Here is a 12,658-nt window from a genome sequence, read left to right on the forward strand (position 1 = left end):
TCGGTATGAGTTCCACGTAAACTTGTCTTGTCTTCTCAACTCATCCTTTTAAACTTCCATAAATATCAATTTTCATTATAAGAAATTTAAGGATTAGGACTGTTGATGCATCTAGGGTGTGGTCGGAAGTAATAGTGTAATTATATTAATTAGATAATTCCTAAGGTAATAATTATATAGGGTATTGCTACGGTGCATACCTAAAAAGGTATGCATCGGTGCATACCTTTTGTGACTTTTATTGTTTTTTGGCTCATAAACAGTTTTCGGCGCGAGTTTTTTTTATGGCTGTATTTATTGTAGCTATTTAGAGCATCCTGTAAATTTTCAGAAAATTCTGAATAATTTACAATGCCGAAAACTAGGTTCAAACAGGTTGTTGAACGCGTGATTAATTTTTTTTATACGCGTGGAAAACAGTCTGTTTGAACCTAGTTTTCAACATTGTAAATTATTCGGAATACAATAAACATAATAATAAAAAAAACTCGCACCGAAAACTATTTATGAGCCAAAAAACAGTAAAAGTCACAAAAGGTATGCACCGGTGCATACCTTTTTAGGTATCTACCAGAGTAATATCCTAATTATATATCCTAATAATTATTCTTTATTTTAAAATATAAGATGTATTTGGATGTTAAACGATAATTACTTATAAATTTCTATTATCATATTTGGCAAAATAGTTAGTAATCACACATAAAAATAATATTATTTAATAAATACTATTTAAAATTGATAATATATAGTAATTACACTAATTCTAATGAGGGTTATGAGAAATGAAAAGTGTAATTCACACTCTTTAATTATCTCTAATTACATAGTTAATGTGTAATTACATAGTTAGACAAACACGTCAATTCGAATAATTACTCAGAATTACACCAAATTCCAATTACCAAATAACTTTCCAAACACACCCTTAATCTAGTTCGATCAAACGTATAAACCTAAGAACTAGTGCTTCAGTAGTCTTGCGGATATGTTGATGCATTTGACCTAGCTGGAATGCAGTTTTTTTTAAACCGATATATAGTATAAAAACTTGATAAAATTCAAATTATTATTTGACTAGTGTTTCTGTCGCCACTAATAATGTCGCTGCTAAAATTAATTTTTTTTTTATAGTTGTATCCGAATTAAATTGTTATTCAACCGAACCAGCCAAATGGGGATAGAACTAACCCCACACAACTTTTTTTTTTTGGGGGGCTCTATGATTTGTTTTTTAATATATAAAATATAATCCACATAAACTTTATTCAGATATATTTTTAATTTTATATTGAAAAAAAAATGGATAAGATAATAAAGATCCAATGAAGCATTTTGAGAGTGTTTGTTATGTTGTAAGGTGCGCATGCAGTATAGGAACAGAAGTGGGACAAGGGCTGGCGTGGCTTAGTGGTGGGTCCCACAGTGTACACGCCACTGACACGTGGTGGGGAAATGTGGGGCCACTTCTCTACTTGGGGATATGAATGAATGGATATTATTATGACTTTTATTTATACTTGTCTTATTTTTTAATTTTTATATTTTTTTTGAATATGTGTTTTGTCTTATTACTTATTTGGATCTTGTATTTTGTAAAATGATTCAAATAGGTCCCTAAATCTGATTTTGATTAACAAAAAATTAAGTATAACAACACAGTTTTTAGACAGAATGACTGTATTTTTGTTCTGAGTTATTAGCTTGATGAATTATTTGTGATTTCAGTTCAAAAAAGCTTTTATCAAAATCGGATTTAATGGTCTATTTGAACTATTTTATAAAACACAGGTCTAGGAAAATATAAACCCATATATTAAAAAGAAAAAGAAAAAATGACAGGCTAATTGTTGTTGTGATACCCACAATCACAATTGCACAAAGTTGGTTTTTATGGGTACTAATTTATAGTGGGGATACTATATTCTATGGAGCAATTCCCACTAATATATCATAAATATAAAAATAAATAAAAATAATTAAATAAATATTGGGCGTGAGTTTAGTCCACTGAGATTTTGTGGAAAACCCACTTTTTATATGTCTTCTTCTTTGTCATCCTTTCTATGCTCATAATTTCACTTTTTTTTTATGAATTATTATTATTATTATTATTATGATTTTGGTTCATGGTATCTCTCAAGAGGGAAAGACCCATTTGTCTTTGTTTTCTACCCTCCACTCAAAAAAATAAAATAAAATTATTAACATTTTATATTAATCCTTTGGATTATGATAATATGGTTCAATAATTGTGATTAATGGATAATTAACAAACATTCTAGGGTTAGGGTTAATCTTTGCGCATGCTAGGCTAAGCTCCAAATTTGCCATCATTTTTATTATTTCAAAAAAATATATATTCGAATTTCAATGAGTTTGATTATTAGATTATATTTTTTTAATAGTGAATCAAAAAGGATTGCTTAAAGGTATTAATTAAGTTAATAGAAGCAACATTAATCGACAACCATGAATAAAGCTTTGTCTTTTCTTTCTCATTTTGTTGGTCTTGTTGGTAACAAATCATTGTCTAAAGCCAAATCGCTTTCAAATCTTTTTTTTTTTCATTATTCAAATTATATATATATATATATTTATATTATTCTTTCATTGAGATTTATAGGTACATACATATATAAATCAATATACTTGAACCCCTCTTCTCTGATCATTAAGCTAAATAAATATAGGGGATTTTTTGAAGCAAACTCATTAGGGGCATTCTTGTAAAAAAAAACCAAAGGTGGGAACTTTGAAAGCTTTTTTAGCAATTGAGTGGGGGACAAAGGGTCATTAAGGATATTATATATATATATATATATAAATCATTAATTTTGGTCTTAATTTTAATTGTTAGGGCGGCTCATGACAATCACTATCAAGTCCTTTGTGATATAGTTAAAAGGGGTTTAATTTAATCTACTTTTTCCTCTAATGTGCTTATATTATGTCAAGTCAAATTTGATAAGTGGGACTTAAATTGCAAAGTCAAAACCTCAAAGAAAGAAACAACGGTCAAAACCCAAATCATTTATTTCATATTTTTCTCGACATATGTACATATAGGACAATTTTTTTTTACAGTGGCTTCATTTTAAGCTCGGGCTTTTAGTATTTTTTGACTCATGAATAGTTTTTGGCGTGATGACCGTATATATTGTAGCTATTTAGAGCATCTTGCAAATTTTCAGAAAATTCCGAATAGTTTACAGTACCGAAAACTAGATTCAAACATGTTCCTTTCCATGCGCATAAAAAAAAAAATAGTGATGCGTGCAACAACATGTTTGAACTTAGTTTTCGGTACGGTAAACTATTCGGAATTTTTTAAAAATTTGCAGAATGCTCTAAATAGCTACAACATACACGGTCATAAAAAAATCACGCTGAAAACTATTCACGGGTCGAGAACACTTAGAGTCCCGCCGATAAGACTTAAAGTAAAGCTCCTATAAAAAAAATTATTCTATTTATATACTTTATATGTATATGATTATATTTTTTGGCGGTTTGTTTATTATCTTCAATCATATATTTTGAATTTGTGTAATTACTTAAACACTGTTAGTGTTCATGCCTAAGTACTTGTTGCATTGATAATTAATCTATTTAAAGACTTGTATTGTAATGTTGTATATACATAATTACCCTACACTTTTTTTTTCTTTTTCTTTTCCCTTTAATCATTTTTATTGAAAAAGATGTGGCTTTTTGTATATATATCTTGATAAGTATCATTCTTTCCAAAAAAAAAAAGAAGAAGAAGAAGTATAATGACTTTCCATTAATGATGGAACTTCATTAGTGGTTTGGTTAGCTTAAGTAGTAACTTTTCTTGCACTATATATATATATATATATCGATTTCTCTTAAATTAATCAAAAGTATTATTATTATTATTATTATAATCTCTTGATTTCTCAAGGTTGAACTTGAACCAAAGTTCACTTGGCCTATATCTTTTTTATTAGGGTTTTCAACCTAAACACCTCCTAATGCTTTTTGTTGTTTTGTAATTTAATCTCTTAGAAATATATAGATATATATGATAATCAAGCTCTTGAGTATTAAAACAATATGAATAATTAAGTTCTTGTAGATAAATTTCAACAAAATTCTTATTATTTTTGTATGGACAAAATTGGTACTTTCACTTTTAAAATCATCTAAGTTCATTAAAAATGAATAAAAACAAATTCACTCAATATAATAAGAATTTTGTGAAAAAAATAATTAGTAAAGACTTAATTTTTTAATATTTATAAAAATTCAAAGATCCATTTTTCTTTCTTAAAGGCTAACTGGCCAAAAAAAAAGAAGCAAAGTTATGCTAAAAAAATTCAGAAAAAAGAATTTTGTTAAAAGAAAAAAACAATTAATAAAGACTTAATTTTTAATATTTACAAAATTCAAAAATCGATTTTTTTCTTCTTCTTAAAAAGGCTACTTGCCAAAAAAAAGGCTATGCCAAAAATTTAAAAAAAAAAACTAAAAATAATTAATAAATACTTAATTTTTAATATTTATAAAATTCAAAAATCTATTTTTCTTTTCTTCAAGTCTAATTAATTGCCGAAAAAAAAAGTTATTCTAAAACTCTTATCTAGAAAGACAAAATATCTCCACAACCAAAATACTTGCACAAAATCTTTTTGGGACATTGTTATCTCTCTCACTCACTAGTCATTATAAGGATAAATGGTAGAGTTGGAAAGCATTGAATTGATGATATGCAATACATAATGGGGTTTGGGACACATTTATTATAACTTGTGCAAAGAGGCGTGGTATTGCCTACCTACCTACTAGTAGTACCAAGAAAGAGTTAGGTAATGACACTCATATTATTATAGTTTAGAAAAATACCAAAAAAGTTGAGAAAAAAATGGAGACAAAATCTCATATTTTGGATCACTTTTTGGTTGATGTTGGGAGGCAAAGAATGAGTGTAGTGTCTTCAAAAGGGCAATGCCATCGAGTGAGAGGCCGTCAATTTGTCGACCACACGTGCTCTTCTCATCTCTAGTGCTTTCTTTGGTTTATAAATATATATATATATATTTATATTGTCAAACTTTATGATAAGGTTTCACTTCACTACACTACTATTACATGATACATCTTTCTCCTCGGACCAAAACCCTAGTGAGATTCAATGCTTAGTGGTGCACTTGAATCTCCTTTGCTCATATATCATCAATTCATTTGGGATTTTCATCATCATTGCAAGTGGGAATTTTTATTAATATATAAATATATGAGTTGTTTATTCCTTGAAGATATTCTCTTTGTACCATTTTGATTTTGATGCCCTAGGAATTCTTAACTTGTATGTTAGACTATCTTTCCCTACCGACTCAACTCGGGTTTTGTTATAAGACAAAGACACCGTACATTTGAGGTAGCATATTATGAGTAGTTGAATTTAGTTGAGAAATCTGATACCTCATCGTCATCATTCATAATATGCTAGTTTTGGACACTATATGTATGTATTTATTGGTTGGACATGAATTATGACACCCAAATTAGACAAGACCTTAATTCTTAACCAAGCACTTGATATTCCTCGTTTTTTTTTATGGTTTTATTGTTGGCTAACAACCGATGACCACTTCAAAATATTAAAAAAAAATTGATAACTTACTACTGCATCGTGTTTTTTTTTAAAATTTGGTAGATTAGTCATTGGTTACGACTCTTAAACTAAACTTGTGATGTATTTATATTCTTAACATATAATCACAAAAATACAAAATAAAAATTAATGGTGGTATAAGATGCAAATTAAATATTGAAGGAACAAAATATTACAAAGAGAATATTTGATGCACCATTAGTGAAGAGGGGAGGGACCAAAACTCAATTTGGCTTCCATGATTTGGACTCATCAACCATTCCCACTAATGCATTTTCCTAATTCTCTCCACAATAGAACATTAAAAACATGTTTGGATTAAAAGAAACCATTTCTAATTTTTCTTTCAATAATTGGCATTTCATTTCACTTTTTACCCTTTTCTCTAGATTTTTGTCACATTTATTTTAAGTTTTTACAATGACACACCAATACCATGGTGGAGAATAGTGTAGTGGAGGAATAAACTAATCTTTTATTTGTAATGGAGGACAGTGTTGATATTGATTTTGACTTTAGGTATTTATCTGATATTGTTGGAAACTCATATCCAAATAGTTAGGTGTTGTCTATTTTAGTTCTTCTTTTGTTGTGTGGTAAGGGTTTGTTTGGTAGGAGAATTTGATTGGGTTATTAGTTGCAAATAGATTATAATGTATTAAATTATATATTTTATAATTTTATTAAGATTTTAAAAAATGATATTTAAAAAAAAAAAGTATAAAAATTGTAATGTTGACATTTTAAAATTAAAATTATATTTTATTTTAAAGTTGTTTGAAGGATATAAATATATATGGGAATTATTACTCTCATTTTAATCCACATATCATCTATTGCAATTAATATTACATATAATTTTCAATGTAAAAAAAATATACTCCTACTAGTATGAAAATACAATAATAATAACTTTGTTTTCATAATTTTTTTTAAAAATAGTATCTTTTGATAATTTTCAGTAAAATGACCCACACGAGTGTCGAGTAATTTTGACAGAGTATCAAGCGTATTTGACATGTTATTTTGCAAAGAATTATAAAAAAGAGAGACTATTATGTAAAATGACTAAAAAATATGTTATTTTTCTAAATATCTCTATATAAAATGTATGTTAAAAAAAATTACAATATCCCTAGTTAAGGACTAATTGGGAGGGTTGTAGTCTTGTCCTCCATTTGATCTAAACAATAAAGTCTCAATCATATCCAATCTCAAGCCCTTATTTGTGGAACAAACATATGATATAAGTAAGGTTATTTGTCTATGAAATCACTATGTAAGATTGTTAGTAAATTTTTTGAGATTTAATAGAATGTAACATAATAATTCCTTGTAGACTTAGGTTTGAGACAGACTTTTGAGTTTCATGGGAGGAGTTTTAATGTAATGAGGATTGTACAATGTCATAAGATAATAAAAGATTTTGTTGTCTATCTTGTGTTGGATAAATTCTAATATGTGGCCAACATATGTGTAGTGTTATCTTAAGGTTGACCCATTAAAAATGAACATTTAAGTGGATTATTAGGTGTTAAAATATCATAGATTTAATGTGTGAATGCTATAAGATATTTTTAATTTGATGAGGGGCTAATTAAAAGATATCAATAATTATTTAATTATATACATATTTACATATAAAAGTTTTTGTCCCTATGGTTCATTTTCTCTCCACCCCCACCCAACCTATATATATATATATTATATTTGCATTCATCATGGGTATTAGAAATATGTTCTATAGGATTTGATTGTTCTCATAATCATAACTATATGTAATATGTTTTAGGTTTTGAGTTGTGTGCTTAATGCATGTTGCATGAGCTATAACAATTTACTTTAGGAGGTGTTTGGTACGGGGTAAAGCAAATGTGAGAATGTGAATCTGAAACTCTTTTTTATGTTTGGTTCAAATTTTAAGGGGTCAAGTTAATAATTTGTGTGAACCTCACATGTATTTTAAAGGTAAAGTGAACTCTTTTGTACACAAGAGTTTAATATTAGTCATTTTACACCTTCCAAAGCAACTCAACTACTCAAAACAAACACTCTTTGGGAGAATGTATTGAATTTTAGATATAACTACCTGTAGTATTCCAAAATCTCTTTTCACATAGTTCAAGAAGTAGTTAAAATTTGGGGCTTGACCAAAATCAAGTCAATTGTATTGAATCTAACGAGGCATCGATGGAAGTAACATGATAGCAAAGGATGAACATACGGTAGCTCTCCTAGTGGTCATTCAAGAATCGAATCCCATTAGTCATTGGAAGGCCATGGATATTCTCAAGATGTCCCTCGAGAAAGTCAGTAGATTCCTAAAATAGCGTTATCTTTTATTCACACGGTTAAAAAAAGTAGCTAAAATAGCGCTATCGATTGCACCGAATCTAATAAGGTACCACAATCAACTGCACCACCACCACCGCTGCCACTATGGCACGTAATGAACATACAATAATTCTCCTGGTGACCATTTATGGATCAAATCCCACTAGTTGCTGTGAGGTTGTAGCATTACTTCTCCAATGAACCTCCATAGAATTAGTGGATTCTCTAGATGTGCATCAAGAAAGTGTGAGAAAAATTTATCTACAATCCCACATACGATGCTAATAGATTTCTTATAAAGTGCTGGAATGTGGGAAGAATTTCCCTACCATCTCACATGAGGCACCAATAGATTTCTTAAATAGTAATGAAATGGGAGCTTAACGACACCACCAGTCCTCTTATTCTTTAGCACTCGTTTGAAACAACTCATGAACCCACTGAACGAGACCAAGTCAGAAAAAGAATTCTAGATCATTGCATCCAGGCACTCAGGGAGGCAGTCAGATTCACTGGAAAATCTGGTAAAAGTTAATTATCTGGCCACAAATATCAAACAACTCTTACTATTATATAATTCAACTGTTCTTTTTGTTTGTGTTTCATATTTTTTCTTTCTAAATGGGTACCCGATCGAGGTCTCCTCCGAACTCAATTGGGCAATCTGAAGCTGTTCGAGCAGTGCGAGAACAATAGCGAAGGACCTACCTAACCCCTTTAAATCCCTAATAGGATAAAGTGGAAAAAGAAGGCAAGACTACTAATAATTCAAGACAACAAAATATTTGAGTCGATTTATTTCTCTTCAATGCTACAAATCTGTTCTCCCTCGACCTAGAGGACTTAATTTAAAAAAAAATTGGCATGACCCAAAAATTCAAGTCACCAATAAATAGAAGTGGCGTTAACAAAACCAAAGCACATGTATTACTGAAACAAGAAAGTATTATCAAAACCTAATATTCTTCTGCAATGGGTAACTATGCTTCAGCAAAACCTACATAAAAGAAAGTACAAGAATCTGCGTTTCAAGAAATAAAGTTTAGGCAACTACAGGAACCTCAACGTCAATGTCGGCAACCTCTACTGCAGGAATGTACTCGTCGTCTTTTGGAGGATGAATGGTGATCACATCCGGCAACGGTGTTGTTGGCCCTTGCTTGCCTTTGGGATCCCAGTCGAGCATGATCTTAACCTTAATACCAAGCACTCCCTGATATGGCTCACCATATAAACAAAGATCAGATTAAACAAGAAGAAAAATAATTATAATTTTTTTAAATAATATTATGTAGGTACCAGGAAGGACTAGAACGCTACCCCTCGCGGGTTGAAAATCATGATAATTTAACTTGGTGATTTCAAAGAACTTAGTAAGTTGACCATATTAGAAGAAGAGAGGATTTACAGACCTGTCTGAGAAGAACGTGCCTCACAGCTGAGTCTATGTACTCCTTGACGGGTTGACCAGATGAGATCATGTACCCATCCTTGAACTTCATCGATTTTGCACGCTGTGCTCTGAGCTTTCCACTCACAATAACCTGAATGAGAAGAGAGAGATTAGATTTACAAGACTGATGGTTACCCTAAAGCCTAAGCTAGAAAATGTCAATAATAGAAGTAAGAGTAAAATGGGGGAAAATACCTCACATCCCTTGGCACCACTTTCCATTACAAATCTCAAGACACCATAGCAAGCTCTGTAAGCATCACAATAGGAAGAAAAAAAATCAGATGCATAATTCAATGAAAAAGACAATATTGTTTGAAAATAGAAGGAGAAATTTAATTTCCTTCCATTGTGTTTTGCGAAGCAGCAAAGTACAAATAGTTTTATATTCAACACTAAAGGCACAGGGCATAAGTGTCATTCAATACTACACAAATAGAATATCAAACATGTTTATGTAATTTCTCTTTATTGCAGGAATAGAAGCAAATTGTGAAAGTGCATGATGGCAAAGTGAGAATGTTCTCAACACCAAACAAAATATTTTTGTGGCTATAATTTTTCAATGGGGGCATGTAAAGTAGGAATTTTTTTCCCTATGTAAAAGCTTTTTTTAACCATTGATCTAATCTAATAATAATGGTTTATTTCTTAAAATACAAACAATTAATAGAAATTTTGTCTCACATTAAATATTTTGAAAATATAAATAAATAAATAAAAATAATCGGTTTGGAGTTTGGTATTGAAAATTCATATTTTCAAAATATTAACCAGTAACCATTAGTATTAATTATTTGTATTTTACAAAATAAACTAAAACCATTATATTAGATTAATACTTCAACATATTTCTATAATTAAAATTAAAAATTTATATGTTGCATTTTACAAGATGCAGCACAAAGGTTAGAAATGATTTTACCTATCCATAGGGAAAAGTAATCCCTGTTATACAAGCCCCCTTTAAGCTTATAATTTCGATACTATTAACATAAACTTCTTTTTTTGACTTTGGTAATGCATCACTCCATTTTATTTTGCACTCTTTTATTGATTGGGTTTGACATGTGGATTTAATAACCACTTATATTATTATTAAAAGGATTGAGATTCACTGTCCCAAATATGTATCTTAGTATCTAACCTATTATATTAGGACAGGTATCTAACACATTTAATTAGAATTAAGCTTTTGTTAATAACCTTTTGCCAAGACGCCAATATTTGAATCAATATAATTAAATATGCATGTCTTAATTTAATTGATGTCTAGTTAGATACCAATTAAGATGCCTACTTTAGACAACAAATTTGAATCCTTATTAAAATATAAAAAACTAATAAAATCCACATGTCTAGAATCAAACAAGAGAGTGTAGAAGGTGGTAAAATAGAATATTGTTAACACTCCTAATAATTTAAATAGGAATAATTAATATATATTTTGAATTTTTGTTAAATAAATTAATTGTTAAGAATTAGTAAAAGTGCCTTTTAAATGAATAGTATTTTGGGTATAATATTTGACGTAATGGATTGGAGGTGAAAAGGTGATTTAATGTAAAAATTGCACCAAAGTGATGTTAAAGTTGCTTCATATTAGGTTGGGGATGGCCTTAAGAATAAGTATTCCAATTCTAAGTTCTAACTATTGGCTCTAATGAATCACCTTGCCCAAAAAATGTTGAAGCTAAGATATGAAATCATACAAAATGTTCGACCCCATCTAGAAAGCAAGCAAGGAACATGACATCATTCCTAGACTTGTTAAAGATAAGATGGGCAATCACATAATATCGTCATCCTCAGACACGAAATAGGTATTTTACATAACCTACTCGCTGTAAAGATGACTTAAGTTCAGTCATTTGTAATAACGATTTTAATAACTAATTATATTTGAGAAAAAAAAAATATTTGCAAAACAAATTTCATAATTGTTAGGCACTTATACTAAGTTGTTCAGTGTAAAAACAATGAGATTATTTTGCCAATTTCACACTTTCATATTGTTATTTTAGCAAATTAACCTCAACAGAGAACAAAGAAATTTTTACAGATTCAAATAAAGAAGTAAAGGGCATATACCTGCGAACAGCAAGGCCACCAAGGAGCTTGTATCGCAGGGATTCAGCTTGAGCAATGGCACAAAGACCCCTATTGTTGACTTTCTCAGCGTAAAGCTCCACACTGTTCTCTGGGAACTTAAAACGCTTCTGGACAACTGAAGTTAGCTCCCTGATTCTTCTTCCCTTTTCCCCTATCACATTCAAAAATTCACCATTTTTATACTTGAGTCAGATTCCAAACCAAACTAGAACAATATTGATTTCAATATCCACGGCTAAAAAAAGGGAAAACTTGAGAACAACAATAAAAAATAAAAGAGGAGAAGCACCGAGAACATTTTGAGTACGAGTGGCTCTGATGATGATCTCAGTGCGCATTGGGGTGACTCTAACCTCGACGCCTGAATATCCATCCTCGGCGAGCTCTCTGGTCAGAACCTCATTCAACTCTGCGAAGAAGACTCCATCGGCTACGAACTGTTCACAGTATCAAAATTTAGAAATGGATTCGTTCGCCATAAGAAGATTGAAAATTTAGAGATGTAATTGGATAATGTACCTTTCGCTTCTTGCTCATCTGAGTCGCCATTTTCGCTGGGGAAAGTAAAAATTGAGAGAATTGAAGATTAGGGCTGCCGTCTGCACTCCTTCACTTCAGATTTTGGCTATGGCGAGAGTGAGTGAGTGAGTGAAACCCTAATAAAGGTTTAAGAGAGAGAGAATCGATGGTATATATAGTAGGAGTAGGGGAACGAGGATTGGAGATAAGCGACGTCGTTTCAGTTTTTTGTTTTTTAGTTATAAACTTCAAATTTTAATTAACAATAATTATTATTATAAAGACAAAAAAAATTATACTTATGAAAGTATAAATTTTTGAGTAATGATAATTGCGCACACATTTTATATTAAAATATTAATTTAGTAGGACCTATTTTAAATCAATGTGATCGGTTAAATTTTTTTTTTTTGACATAAATATATGTAATGTTTTGGTGTAAAAATATGTGCATATCATTATTCTAAATTTTTATCTTTTCTATTTTAAATCTTCAAATAAGATAATAATAAAAGTAACAGTTTTATTAGTCCTCATTCAAGTTTTATATTGAGTTAATTAATTTTTTTTATTTATATTTAAGTAATTTTAATAATTTA

At 29.9% G+C, this 12,658-nt stretch overlaps 1 protein-coding gene across 1 annotated transcript; it reads right to left on the reverse strand.

Moving 5' to 3' along the window:
• Nucleotides 1-8,742: 8,742 nt before the first annotated feature.
• LOC133805392 (small ribosomal subunit protein uS3x-like) lies at nucleotides 8,743-12,217 on the reverse strand. The gene is made up of 6 exons (XM_062243565.1): nucleotides 12,060-12,217; nucleotides 11,830-11,977; nucleotides 11,520-11,691; nucleotides 9,624-9,678; nucleotides 9,388-9,519; nucleotides 8,743-9,188 (listed from the first exon to the last, which is right to left on the reverse strand). Exons 1-6 carry the CDS (start codon nucleotides 12,087-12,089, stop codon nucleotides 9,018-9,020), a joined length of 708 nt encoding a protein of 235 aa, XP_062099549.1. The 5' UTR covers nucleotides 12,090-12,217; the 3' UTR covers nucleotides 8,743-9,017.
• Nucleotides 12,218-12,658: the final 441 nt, after the last annotated feature.

This window comes from Humulus lupulus, chromosome X (genome assembly GCF_963169125.1).
Source record: "Humulus lupulus chromosome X, drHumLupu1.1, whole genome shotgun sequence".
NCBI lineage: Eukaryota > Viridiplantae > Streptophyta > Magnoliopsida > Rosales > Cannabaceae > Humulus > Humulus lupulus.

What these genes read in the sequence shown, in the direction of transcription:
- LOC133805392 (XM_062243565.1), bottom strand. Translation starts at nt 12,089, where the DNA reads ATGGCGACTCAGATGAGCAAGAAGCGAAAG. An exon ending in AGATGAGCAAGAAGCGAAAG is followed by an intron (nt 11,978 to 12,059) that starts GTACATTATCCA and finishes TACTGTGAACAG; the next exon opens with TTCGTAGCCGATGGAGTCTT. An exon ending in GGCACGTTCTTCTCAGACAG is followed by an intron (nt 9,189 to 9,387) that starts GTCTGTAAATCC and finishes GAGCCATATCAG; the next exon opens with GGAGTGCTTGGTATTAAGGT.